Source organism: Lolium rigidum, chromosome 2 (assembly GCF_022539505.1).
Source record: "Lolium rigidum isolate FL_2022 chromosome 2, APGP_CSIRO_Lrig_0.1, whole genome shotgun sequence".
Classification (NCBI taxonomy): Eukaryota; Viridiplantae; Streptophyta; class Magnoliopsida; order Poales; family Poaceae; genus Lolium; species Lolium rigidum.
This window is the reverse complement of record NC_061509.1, coordinates 241,805,193-241,832,890: the sequence shown is the minus strand read 5'-3', so window position 1 is coordinate 241,832,890 and position 27,698 is coordinate 241,805,193. Positions and strand designations below refer to the sequence as shown.

General features: G+C 46.9%; 1 protein-coding gene across 1 annotated transcript; it reads right to left on the bottom strand.

Annotated features, from left to right (window-relative positions):
• Positions 1-8,090: 8,090 nt before the first annotated feature.
• LOC124688413 (uncharacterized protein At5g39865-like) lies at positions 8,091-9,440 on the bottom strand. The gene has a single exon (XM_047222097.1). It carries the CDS (start codon positions 9,438-9,440, stop codon positions 8,304-8,306), a length of 1,137 nt encoding a protein of 378 aa, XP_047078053.1. The 3' UTR covers positions 8,091-8,303.
• Positions 9,441-27,698: the final 18,258 nt, after the last annotated feature.

Sequence of the window (27,698 nt, the reverse complement as noted above, 5' to 3'; positions counted from 1 at the left end):
CAGCAAGCCGGTGAGATTGACAACCTCACTGCATTTCGTTGAGGCGAAGTACTTTGGTTGTGTTGTGCGGGTTCCGAGTTGGCGCCGGAATCCACGGTGTTGCGCCGCATCACATTTCGCCACCATCAACCTTCAACGTGCTTCTTGGCTCCTCCTGGTTCGATAAACCTTGGTTTCTTTTACGAGGGAAAACTTGCTGTTGTGCGCATCATACCTTCCTCTTGGGGTTCCCAACGAACGTGTGAGTTACACGCCATCAAGCTCTTTTTTCTGGCGCCGTTGCCGGGGAGATCAAGACACGCTGCAAGGGGAGTCTCCACTTCCCAATCTCTTTACTTTGTTTTTGTCTTGCTTTATTTTATTTACTACTTTGTTTGCTGCACCTAAACAAAATACAAAAAAAATTAGTTGCTAGTTTTACTTTATTTATTGTCTTGCTCTCTATATCAAAAACACACAAAAAATTAGTTACTTGCATTTAGTTTACTTTTGTTATCATGTCTAGCTCTGTACCTGTTACTTCTTCACCTGAGGAATTAGCTTTTACTTTTAAACAAGGGGATGAGGAAAGTTTTAAAGATGCTTGGTCGAGAATTTTTACTTCTTATCGTAAAGCTGAACCTCAAATGACGCTAAGTTTGCTCCTTACTAATTTTTATTTCGGTCTTATGATTCGCTATAGATATGCATTGGATGCTGTAGTGGGAGGAGATTTCCTTCATTGCAATGGGGATCAAGCTTTTAACGCCATAAAGAAGTTGGTTGCATCACATGATTCAGCTAATAACTTTGATTCAGCCCTTATTAGCATTTATAATAGATTAAACACTCTTGAGACAAGTGCATCTTGCTTGAATGAAAATTATAGATATGTTCGTAACCGTCTTGATCAAGTTTTAGTGAACTCGAACCTTCATTATGGGATCCTACTGTTAAAATTGTTATCGGTGACCAAACTCTTCATGCCAATTGTGATATTATGTCCGAATTTTGCTTAATGCCTAAGAGTATTCATGAATCTTTGCAACTTTGGGGATTCGTTGAAGGGGAGAAGAAATAACTCTTATTGATAACTCGTTATAATTCCTAAAGGAATAGCTGCGGATGTGCATACAACCATTCTTGGTAGAACAATATCCATTGATTATCTTGTTATTGAATGTGCGAGAACAGGACAAATCACACTCGGAAGATCCTACTTGAAACTATTGGGAGCAGTCATAGATATGGGAGAGGGCACCCTAAAGTTCACCTCTACACCCGGGGGAAGACATGTATTCCCTAAACCAAAGAATAAGAAAAAGAACAAGAAAGGTAAGGGTAAAACCCAAGGTAATGTCGATGCTTCTACTCTTGATAATACTTGATTTTCACTTTCTGCGCCTAGCTTAAAGGCGTTAAAGAAAAGCGCTTATGGGAGACAACCCATGTTTTTACTACAGTACTTTGTTTTATATTTGAGTCTTGGAAGTTGTTTACTACTGTAGCAACCTCTCCTTATCATGTTTTTGTGCCAAGTAAAGTTTCTATGTTAAAGTTGATGTTATATTTGGGATCGTCTGCGCAGAAACAGCATTGCTGTCTGTCACGAATTCTGGCACAAGTTTCTGTAGAAAATTTTAAAAAATCTGCAAAATTACGAGCGTGATCCTCAGATATGTAAGCAACTTTCATTAGTTTTGAGTTTTTCCATTTGAGCAATTCTAGTGCCCCTTTCAGGTTCGTCTTTACGGACTGTTACTGTTTTGACAGATTCTGCCTTTTATTTCGCATTGCTGTATTTGCTATGTTGGATGAATTTCTTTGATCCATTAATGTCCAGTAGCTTTGTGCAATGTCCAGAAGTGTTAAGAATGATTGTGTCACCTCTGAACATGTGAATTATTAATTGTGCACTAACCCTCTAATAAGTTTGCTTGAAGTTTGGTGTGAAGGAAGTTTTCAAGGGTCAAGAGAGGAGTATGATATACTATGATCAAGAGAAGTGAAAGCTCTAAGCTTGGGGATGCCCCGTGGTTCATCCCTGCATATTTTAAGAAGACTCAAGCGTCTAAGCTTGGGGATGCCCAAGGCATCCCCTTCTTCATCGACAACATCATCGGGTTCCTCCCTCGAAACTATATTTTTATTCGATCACATCTTGTGTTCTTTACTTGGAGCGTCGGTTTGTTTTGTTTTTGTTTTTGTTTGAATAAAATGGATCCTAGCATTCACTGTATGGGAGAGAGACACGCTCATCTGTTGCATATGGACAAATATGTCCTTAGGCTTTACTCATAATATTCAAGGCGAAGGTTGAAACTTCTTCGTTAAATTGTTATATGGTTGGAATCGGGAAATGCTACATGTAGTAATTCTAAAATGTCTTGGATAATGTGATACTTGGCAATTGTTGTGCTCATGTTTAAGCTCTTGCATCATATACTTTGCACCCATTAATGAAGAAATACATAGAGCTTGCTAAAATTTGGTTTGCATATTTGGTCTCTCTAAGGTCTAGATAATTTCTAGTATTGAGTTTTGAACAACAAGGAAGACGGTGTAGAGTCTTATAATGTTTACAATATGTCTTTTATGTAAGTTTTGTCTGCACCGGTTCATCCTTGAGTTTGCTTCAAATAACCTTGCTAGCCTAAACCTTGTATCGAGAGGGAATACTTCTCATGCATCCAAAATCCTTGAGCCAACCACTATGCCATTTGTGTCCACCATACCTACCTACTACATGGTATTTCTCCGCCATTCCAAAGTAAATTGCTTGAGTGCTACCTTTAAAATTCCATCATTCGCCTTTGCAATATATAGCTCATGGGACAAAATAGCCTTAAAAACTATTGTGGTATTGAATATGTACTTATGCACTTTATCTCTTATTAAGTTGCTTGTTGTGCGATAACCATGTTTACGGGGACGCCATCAACTATCCTTTGTTGAATATCATGTGAGTTGCTATGCATGTCCGTCTTGTCTGAAGTAAGAGAGATCTACCACCTTAATGGTTGGAGCATACATATTGTTAGAGAAGAACATTGGGCCGCTAACTAAAGCCATGAATCATGGTGGAAGTTTCGTTTTTGGACATATATCCTCAATCTCATATGAGAATAATAATTGTTGCTACATGCTTATGCATTAAAGAGGAGTCCATTATCTGTTGTCCATGTTGTCCCGGTATGGATGTCTAAGTTGAGAATAATCAAAAGCGAGAAATCCAAAATGCGAGCTTTCTCCTTAGACCTTTGTACAGGCGGCATGGAGGTACCCCTTTGTGACACTTGGATGAAACATGTGTATTGCGATGATCCGGTAGTCCAAGCTAAGTAGGACAAGGTGCGGGCACTATTAGTATACTATGCATGAGGCTTGCAACTTGTAAGATATAATTTACATAACTCATATGCTTTATTACTACCGTTGACAAAATTGTTTCATGTTTTCAAAATAAAAGCTCTAGCACAAATACAACAATCGATGCTTTCCTCTTTGAAGGACCTTTCTTTTACTTTTATTGTTGAGTCAGTTTACCTATCTCTCTCCACCTCAAGAAGCAAAAACTTGTGTGAACTGTGCATTGATTCCTACATACTTGCATATTGCACTTGTTATATTACTCTATGTTGACAATATCCATGAGATATACATGTTATAAGTTGAAAGCAACCGCTGAAACTTAATCTTCCTTTGTGTTGCTTCAATACCTTTACTTTGATTTATTGCTTTATGAGTTAACTCTTATGGAAGACTTATTGATGCTTGTCTTGAAGTACTATTCATGAAAAGTCTTTGCTTTATGATTCATTTGTTTACTCATGTCATTACCATTGTTTTGATCGCTGCATTCATCACATATGTTTACAATAGTATGATCAAGATTATGATGGCATGTCACTCCGGAAATTATCCTTGTTATCGTTTGCACTGCTCGGGACGAGCGAAACTAAGCTTGGGGATGCTGATACGTCTCAGACGTATCGATAATTTCTTATGTTCCATGCTACATTATTGATGATATCTACATGTTTTATGCACATTATATGTCGTATTTACGCATTTTCCGGCACTAACCTATTAACAAGATGTCGAAGAGCCGATTCTTTGTTTTACTGCTGTTTTTGGTTTCGAAATCCTAGTAACGAAATATTCTCGGAATTGGACGAAATCAACGCCCAGGGTCCTATTTTTGCACGAAGCTTCCAGAAGACCGAAGGGGAAAGGAAGTGGGGCCACGAGGCGCCGCCACAACAGGGCGGCGCGGCCTAGGGCTTGGTCGCGCGGCCCTGGCGTGTGGGGCCCTCGTGTGGCCCCCTGACCTGCCCTTTCGCCTACTTAAAGCCTCCGTCGCGAAACCCCCAGTACCGAGAGCCACGATACGGAAAACCTTACTGAGACGCCGCCGCCGCCAATCCCATCTCGGGGGATTCAGGAGATCGCCTCCGGCACCTGTCGGAGAGGGGAATCATCTCCCGGAGGACTCTTCATCGCCATGATCGCCTCGGAGTGATGAGTGAGTAGTTCACCTCTGGACTATGGGTCCATAGCGGTAGCTAGATGGTCGTCTTCTCCTTATGTGCTTCATTGTTGGATCTTGTGAGCTGCCTAACATGATCAAGATCATCCATCCGTAATACTATATGTTGTGTTTGTCGGGATCCGATGGATAGAGAATACTATGTTATGGTGATTATCAATCTATTACCTATGTGTTGTTTATGATCTTGCATGCTCTCCGTTATTAGTAGAGGCTGCGGCCAAGTTTTTGCTCTTAACTCCAAGAGGGAGTATTTATGCTCGATAGTGGGTTCATGCCTCCATTGATACATGGGACGGTGACGAGAAAGTTCTAAGGTTGTGGTTGTCTTGTTGCCACTAGGGATAAAACATTGATGCTATGTCTAAGGATGTAGTTGTTGATTACATTACGCACCATACTTAATGCAATTGTCTGTTGCTTGCAACTTAATGCTTGGATGGGGTTCGGATGATAACTCTGAAGGTGGACTTTTTAGGCATAGATGCATGCTTGGATGGCGGTCTATGTACTTTGTCGTAATGCCCGATTAAATCTCACTATATTTATCATATCATGTATGTGCATTGTTATGCCCTCTCTATTTGTCAATTGCCCGACTGTAATTTGTTCACCCAACATGCTTTTATCTTACGGGAGAGACACCTCTAGTGAACTGTGGACCCCGGTCCTATTCTTTACATCGCATACAATCTCTCGCAATACTTGTTATCTTGTTTTCTTCGCAAACAATCATCTTCCACACAATACGGTTAATCCTTTGTTACAGCAAGCCGGTGAGATTGACAACCTCATCTGTTTCGTTGGGGCAAAGTACTTTGGTTGTGTTGTGCGGGTTCCACGTTGGCGTCGGAATCCCCGGTGTTGCGCCGCATCACATTTCGCCACCATCAACCTTCAACGTGCTTCTTGGCTCCTCCTGGTTCGATAAACCTTGGTTTCTTTCTGAGGGAAAACTTGCTGCTGTGCGCATCATACCTTCCTCTTGGGGTTCCCAACGAACGTGTGAGTTACACGCCATCAGGGCGCTGCTTTGGTGGTGATCGCTCCCATGATGCCCCCCCTTTTTCACTTCTTTCAATGGAATGGTGTTTCTCCTCTTGCTCTTCTGATTTGGGTTTGCCTGAAGACCTTCCTGGAGGTGCAGCAGATGGGCCCTTGGTTGTGTGATGTTCTTCTCCATGTTCTAGAGCAGCAGTTGGTCGGACAGGGCAAGCTCCTCGACCCACCTTGTGCGAGTCTCACTTTCTACCTCGTCAATTTCAGTTGGCCTCAGGCGCGAGCAGCATGCTGGCAAGCATCGGACGCCGGAGTGTGCGCTGAAGCAACTAAAAATCAGGCCCAGGTCGGGGCTATCATATGCTCTACGTTGTTTGTCATGGAATCTGATGTTTGGGAGTCCAATTCTTCATCACCCTCGTCAATTTGAAGGAGGCTTGTTTGTCGACGGGTGGCCAATATACAAGTGCTCAGAAGACAACATGGTTGTTGTGGGTATACTTTATGGTTATATCAACGACGTGGTCTAGATCCGGCAAGCTCGGGTGGCCCACAGATGGTGATGGTGGCATATGGCCCATCGGACGGCCCAGTTGCTGTTGATAGAAGATGGATGAAGTCCAGCCCAGGAACAGGAGCCGGATCTCAACCGACCTATGCAGGAGTCGGATCCGTGAAGGCCCATGAAGTATCCGAATCAACTACGGCTAGTAAGGAAGGTGGATCCTTGACGTGCACGGCAATGTAATATTCCGTAGTTAGGCATCTTGTATTCCGGCTAGGACTCTCCGTGTAAACCCTAGATCCGGGCGCCTTTATAAGCCGGATCCTGGGAGCCTAGAGACACAACCACAACTCATTGTAACAACGCGAAAGCGCCCAGATAATTCCAGACAAGCAGCGGTAGGCCCTGTCCTCGAGCAGGTGTTCTGAAGCTAGGTAAATCGTGTACCACCGTCCCGAGGACTCTTTGCCCTATGGCCCCTATTTCTTCTCCCCCTCATGAGGATCCCTCCTCAGAGGCACCGTCGAATAGGCAACGACAATGGTGCTGCAGGATGGGAACTCGTAGGATTTCGGGTACTTCCTCTAATCCTTGTTTTTCTGCTCAATTTTATGCGGATGTGTGCCACCATGAGGATGATGATTATGCCCAAGATATTATTTTGTGGTCGGAGACCTTCATGTGGTCCAACAACTACTATGAATTTCTTGTTGATCTGCCATGTGAACTAGTCACCAGGATGTTGCTAATCTCCAACTTTTGGTATGATAAGTTGAGCCTTTATCATGTTCTGCCTTTGGAGATCCTAGGTTCATTCTTCTAGCCTATGATTTTTGCTGCTCATGGTTTGGAATGTCGACGTTGGAATAATACTCTTAGTGTGAGCGTATGGATCCAAGCCAATTCAATATCCGCAAATTTGAATCATCAATTATGCTCACACACAATAGTTCTGATATTTGGACAGCAAAGATCTTGTAGTTGACACTATGCTTACAAGAATATTAACGGTGGCAATGCTATTGGGGTGCTGGATAGTTTCTTGTTGAGTTCTCAAGGCACAACACATTTTTTTGCCAGATGATCATCTTGTGAAAGATATGTCCTTCCACCGTTCGGGTTATGTCACCAGAGATGGACGACAAGATCTCTGTTGTTGATCCCTAGATTCAACAGTGGGGATCCGCTGAGATTAAGCTCGGTGATGCTTCAACAAAATCTACAACTCAATCCATCATCAGCCTCGGATGCATACACCGGATAGACCGCCGGGAGAGCCCCCCCCCCGCGCGAGGCATCAACTCGTATGGATCATGTTGGAGGCCCTTGAAGATTGCAGATGTAGCAATATCGAGTCCGGATTGTCGACGATGAACGATTATTGTTTGGCTTCATAGGTAATCTTTGGTATCAACTACAAGTGTTTAGGTCATCTCTCTTTTATATTGTGCGTTTAGGTACCTTTCATCCCTGCTCGATGTGTTGTCTCCGAGATATGTTGTATTCTAAGCTTTAGTGTTAATATATTTCCAAGTTTTTTTTTTAAAAAAAAGCCCAACTATCACTCCAGTTGACAATCACTTAAATTTTGCATGCAGTTGATCTAGTTTGACTGCATGCAAACTCACGCCCTTGAAAATCATCCGTCACGAAATGCTGGTGACTACACCTCCGGGAAGTGCTAGAGCAGACACGCTTGGGAAACTTGCATCAGCAAAGCCGATCGAGTTGATGTGCGTCGGTATAACCGATCTGGAATGCTTCATATTGTCTAGCAACATAAGAATCAGGGCGACCGGGCAGCGACGGCGTGCCGTGTCAGTGTCACGCCTCCTGAGCAGGATGACAAACACTAGAGACGACAGCCGTCGGCCACCTTCCGCTTCACGTCGTCGTCCGCTGCACGCATTACACTATAGTTCAGATGGGCACATCACGGAATGATCCAGCCCGCCGACGGCAGATCAGCAGCTACAACTTGGCACTTTTCCAAGACTGAAGACGGCAGATCACTCACAGTTGCTTGCGTTGCTTCAGTTCAGCAATGTGCTTGGCCGATTGAAAGCATCAAATTGCAGATTTACAGTCATTTTCCCTTACACACTCGGCTCCAGAGGGAGGAAACAAGCACGGCAAAATCAACTACTAATACAGCACAAATGTTACTTGATCAGTCCTAAATGTTACAGAAGCTATATGCACTTCTCTGTACAGATCAATCGATCATCTTAACTGAACTTGCTCGCCGGAGATGGCAAGAAAATCCCACGGTCACAAGCAGCAGAGAGGGCATCGCACGAGCCCGTTCTCGTTGCACTCGGGGCAGCGCCGGAAGCTGTCGAGCTCCTCCAGGAACACCTTGCAGCTGCCGGAGCACTCCTCGCAGGGCACGAACCGGACGCCGCCGCACCCCGAGCACGCCTCTACGGCAGCGACCCCTTTGCCACCGCCTATTCCGCCCGACGGCGCCATCTCGCAGGCCTCCAGCGCCTTGGACAGCTCGCCGGCCTCGTGCATGCGGCGGACGTCGTCGGCGCCGCCCAGGTGCTCACCGTCCACGAACACCTGCGGCAGCCTCCCCGCCGCGCCGAGCGCCGCGTGCAGCTCGTCCTTGAACCCGCCGTGCAGCGACAGGTCGCGCTCGTCGACGCGCACGCCGTAGCCGTGCAGGATGGACCGCGTGGCCCAGCAGTCCTCGAACGTCTTGCGGATGCCGCGCAGGCTGGTCAGGTACAGCACCACCTTGCGCTCGCTGTCCGGCGGGGGCGGCAGCCGCGGCGGCGAGGGCGGGGCCGGGGGCGGGGGAGTGGGCGGGGGAGGGCGTGTCTTCTTGGCGAGCTTCGCGTCGATCCTCTGCTGGAACGCGCTGACCCGCGCGCGCACGATGCCCGGGAACCGCTGTATCTCGCGCTTCCTGACCAGGTCCCCGTCGCCTCCCTGGCAGTCCCGCGGCGGGGAGACCTCGCCGAGCGCCTTCCGGAACTCCGAGATGACGTCCGGGTCGAACTCCGGCGAGGGCTCCCGCGGCTCGTCGTCCGCGCCATCGGCGACCTCCTCGGCGTTCTTGGCGGTGTCGTCGAGGCCCTCCATGAGCTCCCACACATTGATCACCTCGGGGGGCTCGCGGGCCGGCGTCTTGGCTGGCGCGACGACGGGCGCCTGCTGCCTCTGCCGCCTCGCCGGCTGCGGCGGCGCCGGCGCCGGCGTGGTCTTCTTGGTGGCGGCGCCGCCGAAGCTGTCGGCGCGCCACTTGATCATCTCCTCGTCCCGGTCGAGGCTGAGCGAGCCGAGGGTGGAGGACTTGAGCGCGACGGTGTGGTGCACCACCGTGGCCGGGCCGGAGCGGCTCCGCGCGAAGGACTTGCGGACGCCGCCCCGCAGCGCGTGCCTGGACCCCGTGCAGCCCATCCGGCCGCCGCCCGATCCAGCAATCAGTCGAGAACTCGGCGCGCCACCGTCGTATCGCCCGCCAAATCCAGCCCAGAATCCGCAATCCAGTACGAATAAACGCGTTGGGAGAAAGAGACGGACCAGGTCAGCGCAATGCCACCGACAGGGAAGAGCGAGACGATGAACCAGCGCGGATTCAGAGTGGCCGGCGGCGGGTGTGGATAGGGAGCTGAGCCTGAGCGAGCTCGGCGGGAAGGAAGGAGGTGGCCAGCTGGGCGGGGCGGGCGAGATCTGGTTGCGAGCGGAGGTGCCTGCGACGGAGGGGAACGGGAAAGGGAAAGGCGAGCGCTTTATGCCGCGGACGGGAAGCAGAACGAAGAGCGTTTGGGGTCACGGGGTAGGCGCGTTACGCGTATTAACTCGCGCGGTTTCGGTTGGAGCTCTTTTGGTGAATGCGTTTTGGTGAATGGATGATAGGCTGGAACTGCGATTATCCGCATCGGATCGAGCGACGGGAACATTGGTTTGGCGGCTGAAAATGGGAGGGGCTAGCTCGCCCGTGCATAGGAGCTCGGGTTGCACGTGTTGGAGACCTCCTTGGAGCTCGTTTTGGGCGCTGGACTGTCCACTCAGTAGTCCTACCCCCATCCCTCTCTCAGGGCCGGTCCTGAGATTTCGGAGGCCTGGGGCGAGTCTAAAATTTAGGGCCCTTAATGTTCACTAAAATAATTAATATTTATATAATATAATAACTATTACAGATAAATTTTGAAGTGCATTCAAATGCATTATTGTATGTCCAATAGTTGATAGACACCAACTTAACTCATCAATAAAATATCTATGTAACTCATTCAACTCAAATGTTTATCTATTGATTCATAAGCTTTAAATCCACGACATTCGATGTCATTGTGAGCGTGTCGTTAGCAACGAAATTCATGAAGGCATGACATGCGAATCATTTGCAGACGCAAACTATGCAGATCGTCGATAAAGGGCATGGCAACAAGAGAGCCAACGATTGATTGTCTCTCCTGTGAGAGAGCAGCCGAAAAATGCCAAGTCTGGCGTCCGATAAATTTACAAACAGATTTTCACCTTTGCCAACAACACCGTATTAGAGAAAAATACGCTCGAACAAAAAAAAATTAGTGGATTTTTCTTTTTTCAGCAGAAAAATGCATCGTGATGTTGCATTTCCTTGGATCGGTCTTCTTGCACACTATTAGCCCACCTTACTCAGCCCCGTTTGTAGCTAATTAAAAGGGCACATTCTTACCAAAGGAATAAGACCGTGAAGAAGTGAAAAAAGGGCCCAAGATACAGAAGCTTATGGATTGGTCCATAGGGATTTCTATTTTCGTGCCCTCGGGTCGTTAGTTGTACTCAGTTTTCCCCAGCCCCTTAGTTTTTCCTCAGTTTTCTCCAAGCCTATGTCTGAAACCCGCAGAAGGAGCTCAGACGGAAGGAATCAGTTTATTTGGACGTTCGTGGCGACGTGTTGCGCCGCGTTGTCCGTGGGGCCGCGTCGTGTGGGGCCGGGTCGTGTGGGGCCGCGTCGCGTGGGGCTGGTAGAAAGGGACCGCGTGGGACAGGACGAGAAGCGTTTGGTTGCACGTGAGCAGGAGGCTGGGTTTTGTCTCTCTCGGCCCAAATTGACATTTTTAAGAGCACCTTTTCCCCTCTTTCTCTCTCTGTCTTTTCACCAAATTAGTATCAACTCTAGAGAAGCTTCTATTTCTGTCTTTCTTCAATATGGCAGCAAATCTAGTAGCAAATCTCTCGGGGTTATTTATGCCTTTTGGCCCTCGTTTTTTGCCCAATATGGCAGCAAATCTAGTAGCAAATCTAGAAGCTAGTATATGATAAATTCACAACGAGCATAATCACAAAACTAAGTATAATACATAAGCTGCATACAGCAGCCAAAAGCGAGCAATAACGTTGTTAATGTTCACGACAAACTAAGCTGAAAAATATACAAGACGCACGTAATGTATGGACAACAAGAAGATTAGGATGAATGAATTTGTTCTTCATTCCTCCTCATATATTTCTTCGTCGCTCCATTCGTGCATTTCCCCAAGGAAATATTCATTGAACTCCTTCCGTCCGCAGTGTGCGGCCAATACATCCTCCAAACGGTATGGCTCGTGTTCATTACTCATACCGTAGCTTCCTATTCTATCCACACGTACGGCCACTCATCCCGGACCTTTGTATCATGAGAGTACTCTACGATATAACCCAAATCCGCGTAGTAGATGCTGCCGAGGTCGAAGTGTCGGGTACACTCGGGTGTCGACGGAGATACACCGGATATAATTCATGAAGAAGGCATTACGCCAATGTTATCGACCGGATGGAGAGAGCGGCTCGAGTGTCCACACGGTACACCAATGGTTTGCCCGCCAAAGCCTCGCCGACCAACAACACAAGCGACGAGATCACCATCCGACTTCACAAGGTAGAACTTCGTCGTCCAAGTTACGGAAATGAAATTAGTGTCTCCATCTTGACGAGTGCTCGCGCGCTGCCGCAAGCCGTACATTGGTGCACACTATTCTTCCGATCTCAAAATTGTCACCGGCCTACGCATACGGTTCACCATTGAACGGGGTAATGCAACGCAGACAATGGTTCTTGATCGAAAATCTTCCTTCTCCCCAATCTTCATTTATATCCTTAGTTGGAGTGCTCTCATCGACCCAACCAATTTCCAACGGGTAATGTGTGGCAACGAAGACCATAGTCGGGGATTTGATAACAACGGCGATTTCGAAAAACAGATGGCATCTGCGCCTCAAACGTAGTGTTCGATTTCTTTGTGAGTGGGTTCAGCAGCCGTATCTTGTGCGGCGGGTTCTTCCGGGCAAGCACGATGACACCACGGCAAAAGCCGACGAAGTAGTATCTAAAATATATTGATGAAGATAACATTCAGCACTAAGATGTGTTTAAGATTGAAAATAAAAAGGTAGATATGGAGGAATTTGAACCTTGTATGAACTTCTGATAGATCTATGGTGACGTAGTGTGATGTGCCGAGTTGGAGGAAGGTGAACTCAGCGACGCGTGGAAGGGCGTGGTGTAGCATGATCCATTCGTCCAGGTGCACGTCGGGCTCGGGCAAACCCGAGCGCCAATTTCTACGGACTTGCCTCATAGCGAGTAGGTGTCGGCGTACTCCTCGTTCGCCGGTAAGCATTGGCCGATCTTGTGAAGTGGTCCATCAGCCGAGAGAAGGCCCGAGTTCACGGAGGCGCCGCGCTTGGATGCGCCGCCCTCGGAGGCGACGCGCTCGGCGGCGACGGGCTCGGCGGCGACGGGCGCGGCGGCGACGGGCGCGGAGGCGACGGGCTCGGAGGCGACGGGCTCGGAGACGACGGCCGCCGGCGCATTCTTCTTCTCCATCGCCGGCAGGGTAGCGTGCGTACGGCGTTGGGGTTTTTTCGATTTGGAGAAGTTGATGGGACGTGAGAGGGGTGGTTTCGTGCGTGAGCGAGAATGAGACGACTGTGTGCAGAGGGAGGGAGGGAGGGGCTTACGCGTCCTAAATGCGACCCGCGTCCACTATTTGCACGTACGCACCGCGACACGCGTCAACAATGGCACGTCTTCCACTTCGCACCGCAACACGCGTACTCGGGTCTAACCCCGGAAATTTAGATATACTCGGGTATACCCCGAGTCATATACTAGCATTTTTTGTGTGCTCGGTTTTCTCCTTGAGTGCTAATACTGGCTAGTGTAATATACTCAGTTTTACCCTCAAGTGGCTGGTCAACAGAGAGTCAACAAATAGGATTAACTAGTTAAATGAGTTATTTAATGTGCAAAAAATTCCGAAAAGAGTGGCACTTACTCATGGAGTCTTTACCACAAAGTGCCACTTCTCAAATCATAGATAAATCAAGTTTCACCACAAATTGCCACTTCTCAAATCACCTAGTAGCTATGAAGGTGCATGGTTTTCCATAATAAGCCCTACCCAAAACAGACTTTCCCCAAAACATACTTTGTCCGAATGAGGCCATAATTTTCACACTCATGTAGATTTGTATTGCAAATAGTTTGTGGTAGGCCAAGATGGGTTTCATTGTACAAAACACGCATTTTCCATTTTTTAAATCTCATATTTGAATCCCTTAGTCTGTTTACTACTCACTTCCCCTTGGTTTCTTGATACTACTCAGTTTTGCCCTCTCCCTTCACAAACTCTCACGGACGCCCAACATTGCCCCGATTGGTCTAGCCCATGTCACGCGGATCGTGCCCGCCGACCGTTGATCGTATGATCTAACGGGCGAGGATAACCCCTATCTCTCTCCGGTCGGGGCCACCACCCTCTCTCTCTCGTCGTCGGTTAGCTTCACGCAAAGTTTGGTTTTTCTGCATTATTTTTCACGAGCTAAATTATAAACTCTTTTTAGGCATTACTTTTCACGCAAAAAATGATAAACCATCACCGATTTGTTGTAGCCATTACTTTTCACGCAAAAAAATGATACACCATCACCCATTTCTTGTAGGGATTGTACCCATTACTTTTCACACAAAAAACGATAAATCATCACCGATTTTGTTGTAGCCATTACTTTTCACGCAAAAAATGATACACCATCACCCATTTCTTGTAGCCATTACTTTTCACGCAAAAAACGATAAACCATCACCGATTTGTTGTAGCCATTACTTTTCACGCACAAAAATGATACACCATCACCCATTTCTTGTACCCATTACTTTTCACGCAAAAACGATAAATCATCACCGATTTTGTTGTAGCCATTACTTTTCACGCAAAAAATGATACACCATCACCCATTTCTTGTAGCCATTACTTTTCACGCAAAAAACGATAAACCATCACCGATTTTGTTGTAGCCATTACTTTTCACGCAAAAAATGATAAACCATCAACGATTTGTTGTAGCCATTACGGTAAATGATAAACTATCACGAATTACCATTTATTTTAGGCATTACTTTTCACGGTAAAATGATAAACTATATCACGAAGTTCCATTTCCGTCAAGATAGTCCGCATTACTTTTTTGTTGAGATATATACCCCCACAACGGTCGTCTCCTCCTTAATTTATTGTGTAAACCCCCACAACGGTCATCTCCTCCTTAATTTATTGTGTAAACCCCCACCAACGTTCACCTCCTCCTTATTTTATTGTGTAAACCCCTACAACGGTCATCTCTCCCTTATAAACACCCACACGGCCATCCCTTGTGTCAATAGGTTCTGCCTCTCTCTTCTTCGATCACATACACTTGATCATCCATTGCCATGGCTTCCACGTCTCGGACGCGGACCGGAAGGGGAAGGGGAAGGGGAAGGGGAAGGGGCGGTCGGGGTGGTGGATCATCATCATTGTCACCATCACCATCGTCAACACTGCCATTGATCATAGAGGAGTTCTTCATCGTCATTTACGAACACCCTTTGGTCAAGAAGGTACGTACGCGTTCACACATATATGATGCATGTGATTAATTATGGGTATGTTCTAAAAAACCTTTAATTTCAAACGATCGGCGCTCGATCTCTTTGCGAGCACTCCCAAAAAGTTTGCCGACTATCTTGACGGCCAGGAGCCAGCTAAGGTGTATCTGCGAGCAGCTGACTGCGGTCCTCGTCTCTGGACCGTGGAGGTCCTATTTGACGGACAAGGTCGGATGTATCTCGACAAGGGTTGGGAGAATTTCGCCATCGCGCACGGTGTGGATTTCGGCTGCTACGTACACTTCAAATATGAAGGCGATGATGTGCTCACAGTGAAGGTGTTCGACGGAACAATATGCAGGAAGTACTACTACTCGGACGACGAAGATGCCGACGATGAAAGTTACGACGACGTGAAGCCATGCATCCATCCCCTTTAGATAAGGGGATTATGACCAAGAATATATATGTAGCTTCATATGCATCGATTTAGAGATCTAGCTATTTTCTATATATTATGTAAAAAATAATATCGCATTTCCACTATTATTCGAGCACCACATCCTCCAAACGATGTCGATGCCAATATCGGCATGGTCAGAACGGCTATGCTCGCCGCCACTGCTAGGTCAACGTCGGGATGCACAATGTTTAGCATAAGAGTCACTTTAGATTAAGCTGCGAAAATAGTCACCTGCCACAGCGGTCATTGGCTGCGGAGGCCCCACGAGAGCGGCAATATATAATTTTCTATAAATAAATAGACGACCCATTGGTCATTGGCTGCGGCAGCCCCATAGAGCGGCCCCATTTGTCATTGGCAGCACCGCGTATACAATCAGGAAATAAAACGGCCCACGCGTCAGCGGTATATGGATGGCTAAAAGCGGCCCCATTTGTCATTGGCAACACCGCGTATACAATCAGGAAATAAAACGGCCCACGCGTCAGCGGTAGATGGATGGCTACCCGTCAGCACGAGACGGTCAGAGAGGAACTGACCTGACGGTAGCCGGTAAGGCCTCGACCTGACGGCAACCCGCGTCTTCGAGGGTTTCAAACTAGAGGGAGGGGAAAGCTGAGGAAAAACTAACGAGCTGGGGAAAACTGAGTACAACTAACGAAGCAGGGGCACGAAAATAGAAATCCCTAGTCCATAACGGTTCGTGCTCGTCCTGGCTACCATACGAGAGAAAGAAAGAGAATCCTCTGGCTGCTCTAATGGCGTCACACCGCCGCTGCATATGCATAGCAGGGACTTGGGGCCCCTCGCTTCCGGGGGCCTGGGGCGGCCGCCCTGCCTGCCCCCCCCCCTAGGGCCGGCCCTGCCCTCTCTTCTCACCCTAGTCGAGAGTCTCCCGTGAGATCCTGGCTCCTCTCCCCCTCTTCTCTAGCGGCTCCGCTGGTTGGAGACGGTGGGAGAGAGGAGGCCGGCATGTCCAGAGTAGTTGTAGGTTCGTCACGGGTGGAGTTCGGGCTTGGTCCCGGTTTAGCGGCATGCGGCCATGGCTCGCGGAGGGCGCATGGCAGTCGGAGGTGGTGTTGGTTCTGCTTGTCGTGGCAAGCGGTGTCATCTTTCCATCGATGAAGAATAAGCTCGTGGATCTCTGAGTCGATCGGTTCTCCCTAGATTTGGCCATGATGGCCGCGGTCGGAGGTGGGGGATGGGGAGATCTGGAGCTCCTGAGGTGGTGCTTGAACCTTATGCTTGCGAAGTTCATCAACAACGATGAGATTGCGCCGCCGCTTCGTTCGGCCAAGGAGAGCACTTTGCATCTCAAAAATCAATGCTCCAATGGAGTCTTCTTCCTCTAGGCCAGAGTGCCAAATCAGAGGATCTTCACCAACATCGACGCGGGTCCACACATCAGCAATACCCTAACAATGTGCTTGGATGCAGTGAATTGGGTTTGGAATAAAATTGGACTGGAAATTCGAAATCTAAGATGAAAATGAATTGGCAATCTGTTGTTTGAATATGCTTGAAATTTGCTATTGAATCAGAGGGCGTACCCAATTCCAATTTCCGTTTGGATATATAAACTATGTAATTACATGACCCGTCGAGTTTGGACAGTATAAACTTGTGCACATGTTAAAAGAAATAGCATGCGGAGGACAGGGAGGACTCACCGCGTTGGCGGCGGCTTCCTCTGAGTCAATTCAGAGCTCGGACCCTCCGAATTGGCAAGTGAGAAAAATGCGCCCCAGGTGGGCACGGGCTGGAATTGGCCACCATTTCAGGACTCAAATTCTAAGTGTAACCAAACAACGGAATTGAAGGTTCGAATTCTAACTCTCCAATTTCATGCCCGATTTGCTGTCGCCCAAACACATTATAAGTGGTCTCATCCCTAGTGGTGTGCTCGGGTGGGGGGAGGGGGGGGGGGGGGGGAGGGCCATTGCTCGGAGGTGCAGTCTCGGTGGCTGTAAAGGACTCGATCGCAGTTCCTTGTTTCTTTAGAGATTATTTTTAGAAAATGTGAGTACACACTTGTAACTTTTTCTTCTTCTTTTTTTGAACATGACTTTTTCTTCTTTTTGGTTCTCCATATAACGTGTACCCACCGCTTGAAATGAAGCTTCTGGGTCCTATTGTACCCAGCGCATGTTAAAAGAAACAAGAAAACAGTAATGGTACTTGCAGCCGTCAGCAAGAATCAAGATCGTGGCGGTACTACCAGTCTAGTACGCCATCAACCTCAGCGAGCTGCCGGGGCGCCTCGGCTGATGCGATTTTCATGGTCCGGCCATTGTATCAAGATGATGTTGACCGCCGAGGCAATGTGGATGAGTAGGTGGCGATGTTAAGATCGCGTGGTACGAAAGCTTGCTGAAAACAAGCTACGTTCTGAACTTGAATTCGGCATGGCGGGCAAGTTTCTGAAAGAAGAGATGACAACCGACAGGCCATCCTTTTCTTTCTCTCTTTCCCGGCAAAGGGAACTCTGCGATCGTTCCTCACGCATCCCAAAACGAGAAGGCGTCGGGGTCATCGCAAGGGAAACGTAGGCGCATCGCAGTCCAAACCAACCGGCGTCCACCGCCACCGGCGACCGGAAAGCTCAGCCTAGGAACCGGCCAAAGCTTTTTACACAGTCAAACAACCGAGTCACCGAGACGTCCTTCTCAGCTACTGCTAGACTACTTCCTCACTCCCACGAGCCAACAACAATTTTACCGATATGAAGTTAGAGCATCTGCATGGCTCTCCCCAAAGAATCCAACAGCCGATTTAGGGACGCCGGCCCGTAAACAAGCACCCAGCTGTGGCTTCCAAATTTGTTTTTCCACCGACGTGGTCCAACTCTTCACCCGACCTTCGTAGGCTGAACCCAATCTACATGAAAGCTAGCGGGGTCGCCGGCGGGGCGAGAAAACGTTGTAGACCAGCCCTGTTGGCGACCAGAGCCAAAAAATACCAAACAGTTCCCCCTTCTCGCCCCGTGACCACTGTCGCCGCCGCACCCACCTCTCGTCGTGATGGACCATTGCCACCGGTAGTGCCCACTCCACCGCCGCATACGCTCCGCCGCAAACCCCCGCCACCTCGTCGGCCCTTCCCACCGTCGCTGTTCACCAGCTCCCACCACCTACCTTCGTCCCCACCGCGCTCCCACCATGCACGCAAGGTGTTCAACCATTTGCCAAGGCGATGTACTCGGGCGACGAGGACATCATGGCCGCGCTCATGGACGAGGAGCTCGTTGTCGCGTCTGCGACCAGGGACGCCGCTGGAGACGACGAGCATCTGGCGATCCTTGTCTCCCTCTTGGCCATGATCGCCGAGGAGGACAAGCCGGTCATTGGCTCCGCACCGGGGTGCCGCAAGAGCAAGCCAAGGCAAAGGATGGAAGGGTACTGCATGCTCTACGTGGACAACTTCGCCGACGATCCATTGCACGGCGACACCGTATTCCGCCGTCGTTTCCGGATGAGTAGGAAACTCTTTCTGAAGATAGTCGAGAATTTGAGAGAGATCAACTACTTCAAATAGAAGAGAGACGCCGTCGGCAAGCTTAGTTTCTCGACAATTCAGAAATACACAATGGCTCTTCGGATGCTTGCCTATGAAATTGCAGGTGATACACAAGATAACTATCTGCGCATGGCAGATTCCACGGCCATTGATTGCATGTACAGATTTGTAGGGAAATTGTGGCGGTGTTTGGAGAGACCTATCTGCGCACACCCAATGCGGCCACTGTTCTAAAAATCATCCGAGATGCCGATTTATCGTCCGATTTATCGTGAATCGGGTGGTAACCGATAAGATTTTGGCATATCGGCCAGTTTATCGCTCCACCGATATTTTGGCCGATTTTCACGTATAAGAGCCGATATTTCTCCCGATTTTCACTCTCATGGCCGATATTTCGGCTGATTGTCACTGAAATTTCAATGACATTTGGTATGACAGTCGATATTTTTATCCTATGGTTTTGTAGAATTGTGCATTAGCTCAAATTTTCCATTATTATTGATTCAAATGCAAGGAATCAAGGTAATACTTATGTGCAATGCTTAAATATTATTTTTTGCATAGCATATTATAGAAAATTTAGTGTCGAAAATTAGGATTTACAAAAAATAAACCGATAAATGGCTGACCGATAAAATCGATTAATCGGCCGATAAGCGATTAATCTTCATTTTAAGGCTGACCGATAAGTTAAGATTAACGATTTCTTGAACATTGAATGCGGCAGACACAGCTCGGATATTGGCACAAAATGCAGAGAGAGGTTTTCCTAGGATGCTTGGCAGCATCGACTGTATGCACTAGGCATGGAAGAACTGTCCATTTGCACACCGGGGCATGTATAAGGGACACAAGGGTGCATGCAGTGTGGTGCTTGAGGCAGTGGCTGACCAGGACTTGTGGATTTGGCATTCGTTCTTTGGCATGGCAGGATCACACAATGATATCAATGTGTTGCAGTGCTCAGATGTATTACAGAAGCTTGTCGAAGGCAATGCTCCTCTGGTGCAGTTTGAGATCAATGGCCACCAGTATGATAAGGGCTACTATCTTGCAGATGACATCTATCCAAGATGATCAATATTTGTGAAAACAATCTCGAACCCTGTACCTGGAGGAGAAAAAAACTTGGTTTGCTCTAATGCAGGAGGCTGCCAGAAAGGATGCGGAGAGGGTATTTGGTGTGCTGCAAGCTCGCTTTGTCATTGTCCGATACACTGCTCTTACATGTTCCAAGGAGAAGATATGGGAGGTCATGACATGTTGTGTCATACTGCACAACATGATCATCGAGAGCGAGAGGGAATTTCCAGTGTTTGACACTGAACCATATGAACGGGCCCCTCTTGCAGATGTTGATCACAATGTGCCTTCCGTATTTGCTGCTTTTCTCGCCAGGCGTCAAGAAGTCCGAGACTCCAACACTCATCACCAAATGCAAGATGATCTGGTGGAGCATTTGTGAACTCTCAAAGGCGACGACTAGTTTGTTTATTTTTTGCCATTCTGATTTAAACTTTTAAATTTGTGTGATTTGATAAACCTTAATTATTTGTGTGCTATGTTGAACTTGTTGAATTATCTCCAACATTTATTTAAGTTGTAATAAATTATCACAGTTTATTTGATGTTTAAATTTAAAATATATATGAAACTATATTGGGGGCGCCGTTTGGGATGCACGGCTAGGCGCCACCATGTCCCTATTTCTAATTTTGCGCAGGCGCCCCCCATACGGTCCCTATAGGAGCTGCGCCGGATGCCGTATGGGTAGAGCGAGTGGAGATGCTCTTATAGACTTACTATAGTCTAGAGTAGATTATAAAATGCTCACTTCTATTGCAAAAATTACCTTTCTATCATTTGCAGAAGACACAAACAATAAGTGCAATCCGTTGCATAGAGGTTAAATCTTGGATTAATCTACTCAACCTTCAAATTTATCTTGTACCTAATTTACTTGCCTAAAATATACCAAACTTTTCCAAATTACTTATACCATATTGTTTCGATTACTAGATATTTTTTCCTGATTTTATGAAAATTTACAAAATATCATCAATTTTTCCCGAATCTCGAAAATATTAACAACTTTTAAACGGAAGGTCAATTCTTCCAAAGTTTCCCCAGATTTAGTTACTTCATGCTAATGTTTTAATTTTTTGAAAGGCTTGAAAATTTCAGCGATCTTCTGTTAAATCTCACAAAAAGTGATAAATATTTTGAACAGATGGTCTAGATTGTTTCAAACTTTCCCATATTCGTTAGTTTACATTATTTCAGTTATTGGGATATTATCCTATTTTGAAAGTTTCAAAAAGGTCTAGTTGTCGGTATGTGGACGACACAGCATCACTGATGTATGGACCCTAATTGTGAGATTTATTGTTAACCAATTTATTCCCAGATTTTAACAAGTTACAGATGTGTAGTTAGTGGTTTATGTAAACAAATTTGTGCAACAAAGCAACGGGAAGTGGCTTGCACAATTTTCTCTTGAAGTCTGAACACATTTCGAGAAATGATTCTCGATTTACTTTGTGCTCGGTGTTTGGACATGGTTGGTGCTGAACCGCTGACTGCTAGTAGCTGGTGGAGTATTCTTTATCTGATCGGATTGATTGTGTTGGTTCCTTCCGGGAGATGAGGGTTTTTGGCGCGTGGGTGGCATGTCACTCACCTGCTGCCACTCGTCTCGTCGCAAGGGTCGGTGGTTTGTCGCCATTTCTGCCTTTTGTTTCTCGCATAGTGCACGGCACTTCCAAATTAAAGCTTATTCCCGTGCTCGTGCTTCAGTGTGATGAGACGGGCGGCCATATTTTTACTCCCCAGGTCAGGAGCAGGTTGCGTTGGAATGACCTGCCGAATCTACCGGATTGGAGCTGAGATTGGGACGGGTGATGGGGACTGTTCTTCTCGTCGTACTTGCGAGTGGACGTCGAGACACGGCAAGGTGGATTCGAGACAGGATCGTCGTGGTAGCTCACCGGGTGCTGAGAGCATCTCCAGTCGCGTCCCCCAAAGGGATTTGGGGCGCGCTGAACAACAGACCGCTCGGCCGTGTCCCCGGCCGCATTTTGTCCGGCGCGCCCCATACGGTGTCCGGCGCCCGAGCCCGTCCCCGTCCCACGGGGGACGCACGGGCACGCCGGACACAACGAAAAGCGAGGCGGGGAGTGGCGGGGCCGACCCGTCAGCGGCACGGAAGGCTAAAACCCTGTCGCCTACCTTTGGTCAAGCGACGTTAATGGCGTCCCTGTTTTCCCAGGCGACGCAGGGACGCGTCTAGTCGTGCATGGCCGCGTGGCCGTCCGCGCCGGAGTTATTGCGTGCAACCATCCGCTGCCGCCGCTGTTTTAAGACGCCCTGCAGTTCTCGCCGCTCAACTCACCGCCGCAGAGCGGTTGGATCCAACGTGGGCGGTCACCAACAACGACGCCTGGTGGACGACGTACTTCAAGGCGAAGTACGACGTCGAGATGCACAGCACCGAGAACCTCGCCGGCGGCCCCAACAGCTGGAACAAGGACGGCCGCGCCCTGTTCTGGGGCGTTCCGGGGCGCACCCTCGACAACGTCATCCGCGGCATCCGCAACGGTGCTCCAAGGCTGGAGATGCCGTCGTCGCCGTCTCCTCAATGGCAGTCGAGGAGGACGATGTACTCCTCCTCCTCGCACTCTTCTTCCTCGGGACCGGCGCGATCGACGCCGTCCTCGTCGTACCGGTCGGCGCCCTACACCGTCCCCAAACGGGAGGTCAAGGAGGAGCCGGCGACGCCCGTCAACACGAGGCGTGACGGCGGCGGCGGCCGGCGGCAGCAAGGGAGGCGCGGCGGCGCCCTCCTCATCCCGGCCGGAGGTGAAGGAGGAGCCGGAGGAAGCATCGCGAGCGGCGCCGCTTGCGGAGTACGAGCGGCAGCGAGCGGCTCATCGCCGGCAGCGACGACCCCGAGGACCGCCCGGGGCTGCGGGCGGCGTTCTTGGCGTCCATGAACGACAAGGACGCCGGAGGGGCGACACGGACGCGGCGATCGCCATGTCCATCCGCGACTCCGGCAAGCCGCTGGTGGACCTCACCGATGACGGCGAGGCAGGACCAAGCGGCTTGGTGAAGGACGAGCCCGTCGACGAGCCCGTCGAGGAGCGCGTCAAGCGAGGAGGTCGTCACCGAGGAGATGTACAACTTCCGAGCGGTACTACGACGCCTCCGGCCGCCGCAAGTGGTTCTAGATTAGGTTTAGTTTAAATTTAGTCAAATTTCGTTCGAATCTATGTAAGTTTGGACGAATCTAATCGAATCTCGTTAAGTTTAAAATTTTCAAATTTTTGTTTGGGGGACGCGACTGGGGAGCGACGTCCCCCAAAGGCGGCACGAACGAAACACGTCCCCCAAACGCTCAATCCGACGCGGTTTGGGGGACGCGACTGGAGATGCTCTGATGGAGTGCAGTCTGCATAGAAGCCGAAAGCTGTGGTGTGCTGATTGATTACCTAGCCGCACTTAATTTTTCTTCTCAATCGGTTCTAAGGGTGGTCATAGTGGGGAGTAACTTAGACTAGTAACATATGCCATGTTACTAGTTTATGTTACTACCTTCATAGTGGAGAGTAACATATGTGTGGTGTCATGCAAACTAATATTTATTATGTTGTAGACTCATTTTGTCTTGAAAAGTGTGATGTTATGGTAACATAGTTAGTTACCACCTCACTCTCTTTCTTCATTTATTAGCATGCCATGTCACCAAAATACCTTGAGATGTGTGATGTTACTAGCTATGTTACTCCCACTATGAGCAGTCTAAATATCTCTTCAACAAACATGGATTGTGGATTAAAAACAAGTGAACATGGAAGCAGTGCCGCCAATTAAGCCGATCGAGCAGCACGGGCACATGTTCTCAATGCTGAAAACGGCCTTGCCAGCTTGCTTAGCATTAGCTTAGGTGCGGCCCCGCCTCTTGTTTCTGCTAAAATCAAAACCGTCAAGCTCATCCTTTGCTCATTGCGAAGACTACCATTATGGCACTACCTTTCCAATTAGAGGTCGTTTGGTATCTATCATTTGGGCCTGGAATTCTGGAATTCATTTTGGAATTCCATAGGTGGGCTGTTTGGTTGTCACAGAATTGGGTCATCATTTCATTTAGGAAATCCAGTAAAATGACACCATGGGTAAACACAATTCCAAGCTGAGACATGTCATTTGCAATTCTTGTGGAAGCCATTTATAAATTCAATATTGAATTATATTGTCATTTGCAATTCCTGTGACAACCAAACAAGTGTCCATTTCTGGAATTACAATGTACATGAAATGAATGTATGTATTCATTTCAAAATGCTACAAATGAAATGAAAGCCTGGCTTCCAAACGACTCCTTAGCGGCTTCCATCCAGAATCCCGAAAGGAAATGATGGTGCCGAAAAGGCGAACCACTGGAGTAGCACCGGGCCGTGTGTAGGCGACCACTCGCCGCTGCAAACAACTCACTCGATCGATGCTTCGTTCCTTTCCAGCTCTGCCGGCTGAACTACGCCTCCCACGTACAGTTCCTGATGAATGCAACACTCATGGTATCGATTCCGGGGACATCTTTGCCGGTTCGTCGGTCGTCGCCGGATCGGCGCGTGGAGCCGACCATTTTTTTCTTCGAGAAGTTGGGGCGCCCCTGCAACCCGATCCGTAGGGGCCAAGGGCGTCCGCCGTGGGTCACCGACAGACTATCTCATGTACACTCCCTCTGTTTTACTATGTTGTTTTAGATTGGTTAAAATTTGGATGTAGCTAAGTTTTAATAAATGTAAGATAGTTTAGCTGGGACGGAAGGAGTACTGATTTTACTTTGACAGGGCCATATTTCTCATATTTGGGTCTTATTAAAGTGTGTAAATCTAGAAAAATGATCAAAAGTCTAAAGTCTCAATCATCAAACTAGTATTGTTTTATTATCTTTAACAAACTATGAGATATCTATAAAAAGACTATGTTCGTCGGTAGAAGCAAATCCGCACCACAAACATCGTATCATATTGGACCAAAACAAATTGATCGGTGAAAGGGAATTTGGCTATATGTTAGTCTCTATCTGATGAAAGTTCCCCTCGTTGTAGTAAAAGCAATGGTAACTAAATTTTTATTTTTAATATTAAGATTTTTTTAAAAAAAAATAACATGACAATTTGTGTATAACAAAGGCATCTTGACGACTCTAGCAATGTTTTAAAAGAATTTGTTATATTTTTATGACATTTGGTGATTACTAATTTTTAGTACCTAGTATATAGTGCATGCATTGTCAAATATTGTTGAACACACGGTAACTTGTAAGACATATGTGGCCTTGAAAACCCGATAGAAAATCAGGCAAACAATCCAATTTATACTCTAAAAGTTATATAATTTTCTTACATAATGGTACACTAGAAATATCCCTATTAAGATATTTATTAGAGCATAAGCAACTGATACATCTTACAAACTATTAAAGATATTTGAACATCAATGTATATGCAAATAACAAGGATAGGTACAATTTTGTCAATGTGTATGCAGTGCAAAGTAACACGAGTTTTTGTACAAAATACATTTTTAGCACTATAGAAGTATAATAATTAATGCACGATGCAATAAAAAGAATGACACAATTAATATTAGTGATGTTTCATATTTGATTAACTATGCGAACTGTGTAATGGAAAAGGTACAATTATTAAGACAATAGTATAATAAAATAAGTTATATAGTTAGTGTAAATTATATTTATTGAACTCCCCGCAGATCCAAAATTTATTTGGACCAGCCCTGGGGGTCCATAAGCCATGAGCTGAGCAAATGTTTGTTGTTGAATGAAGACGGTCCTCTCTGATTTTCGGTAAATGTCAGTGATGTGACAACATATTGAGAAGATATATAGTGGTACAACGATCTAGGCCATTCCTTTTGACTCAAGTAACGGGATTGATCAAAGGTTCCGTTTTGCCACCCACCACAAAATATGCCCACCAGTGCCTCTACTTGTACCATATGTAACACATAATCCTTTATGATCTAAACTCTCTTTCCTGGGTCGATGCCAAAATGGAAGTATTAAGGCAATCTTGCTAGATTAGGAAGGTGGAATAATAAACGAAAAGAAATAGAAAAGCAATAGTACATGCCGATACAAAGAAATGGAAGATTCTCAGGTCAGCTCCTAGCCTATACCGAGAAACTCTACAGTGCGATAACCACGATCTGATTTGTGCTGATTTGAGTCTGCGCATGCCCATGAGATGGAGGTTTCAAGAACAACCTAATTTAGTACATCTCCGCAGGTAGATGCTGTCTCTAGTGAGCCCTATAATGGCAGGATTAATCTAGCTCCATACTTGTCTGCAACAACTAACTTAGCTTCGATTTGGGAGCGTACTGGATTTTGCCGCTGCGTGATGAGTTACCTCTATTTACCTAGCTTCGATTTGGGAAGAAAAAAATATCGGCGTGCTGATCTGCTCCATTCTAGCTTGCATTTCGGGGCGATTTGAATCTCGTGTGGGAGAGAGATTATAAAAGGTTGGATCCTATCTCACAATACAAAGAAACAGTGGGACCAATTTGCATATAAGGCATGGGGTGGCACATGTGGAGTCATATTTCATCATGTTCTTTGATTTAGATTGGACGATCCAGAATGTTGGAATTACATAGCACGCACACGCAGCCCACGTAGCACTAGATATCTCCTCGCAGCATATTGTTGAGAATCTAAGGCATGACGATATGGCAGTCAACTGAAAAAATATGTATCAAATCGGGCATAGATATCGAAAACCTTAAGAGCGTGTTTGGTTGGAGGGAGTTGAAACTAGGGAATAAATATCGAAAAGATCATATTATTCAAAAACTTCAAAATATAAGTTTTCAATTAAAAAGGGGCTACATGTAGTATGCGATTCATTTGTACGCTATCGCATAGTAGGTATATATACATGGGCTTGGATCTCTCGTAACCCTAGGTCTAGGCCTTTCCTTGGCGGCAAGGGAAAACATGCGGTGGAGGCCGACCAGGAAGAAACACCAAGTAAAATGTTATAGCATGATGTGTGAGGCGGTAGATCCAACGGTTAGCACACTAGGAGAAATGTGTCAACGATGACTAAGATGATGACGGAGTGTGACAATGATGAGTGCATAACCTATTCTAATGTAGTGTCACATGTATTTATTATTGTTTATTTTCTCTATTGGTTTGGATACAAGGTGTAGGAGGAGCAATTTGAGAGTTTTGGGGAAGCCGACAATAGAAAAAAAATGCAAAAACAGTGACAGAAAATTTGCGACAACGATGGAATAAGAGGATATGTGCATCCATGCTGAAGCGAAGAGACAACACAGAAAAATAGGAGAATAAGAATGATGTTGTCCCCTAAGACCTCTCCGCGTATGATATATTACCCTTCCTTTAGAAGAGCAACTATATGATGCTTGGGATCGAGGTACCATCAGGTGCCAGCCACAAAACAAATAGATACCCCCATTCACGTTGTTCTTTTAAGATCTTGAAGCACCTTTGATGGTGTTAGTAAAGTTAGAAATACCGGTCCCGAGCGCAACTATTATTGGAGCGTTTCCACAAAAACAACACGAGGAGACAAGTCAAGTTAAAAGCCACTCAAAAAAAAGAAGAAGAAAGAAATCAAGTACAAAAAAAACAACTGGAGGGAAATCAGGGTTCAGCTGTGTTATCCATAGGCCCATTCAGAATGCAGCCCAGCCCAAGGGCCCACAATACCAGAAGGTCCCAACTTCACAAGCAAGAGCGGTAAGGCGTGAGAAGCGGATTGGCCGAGCCG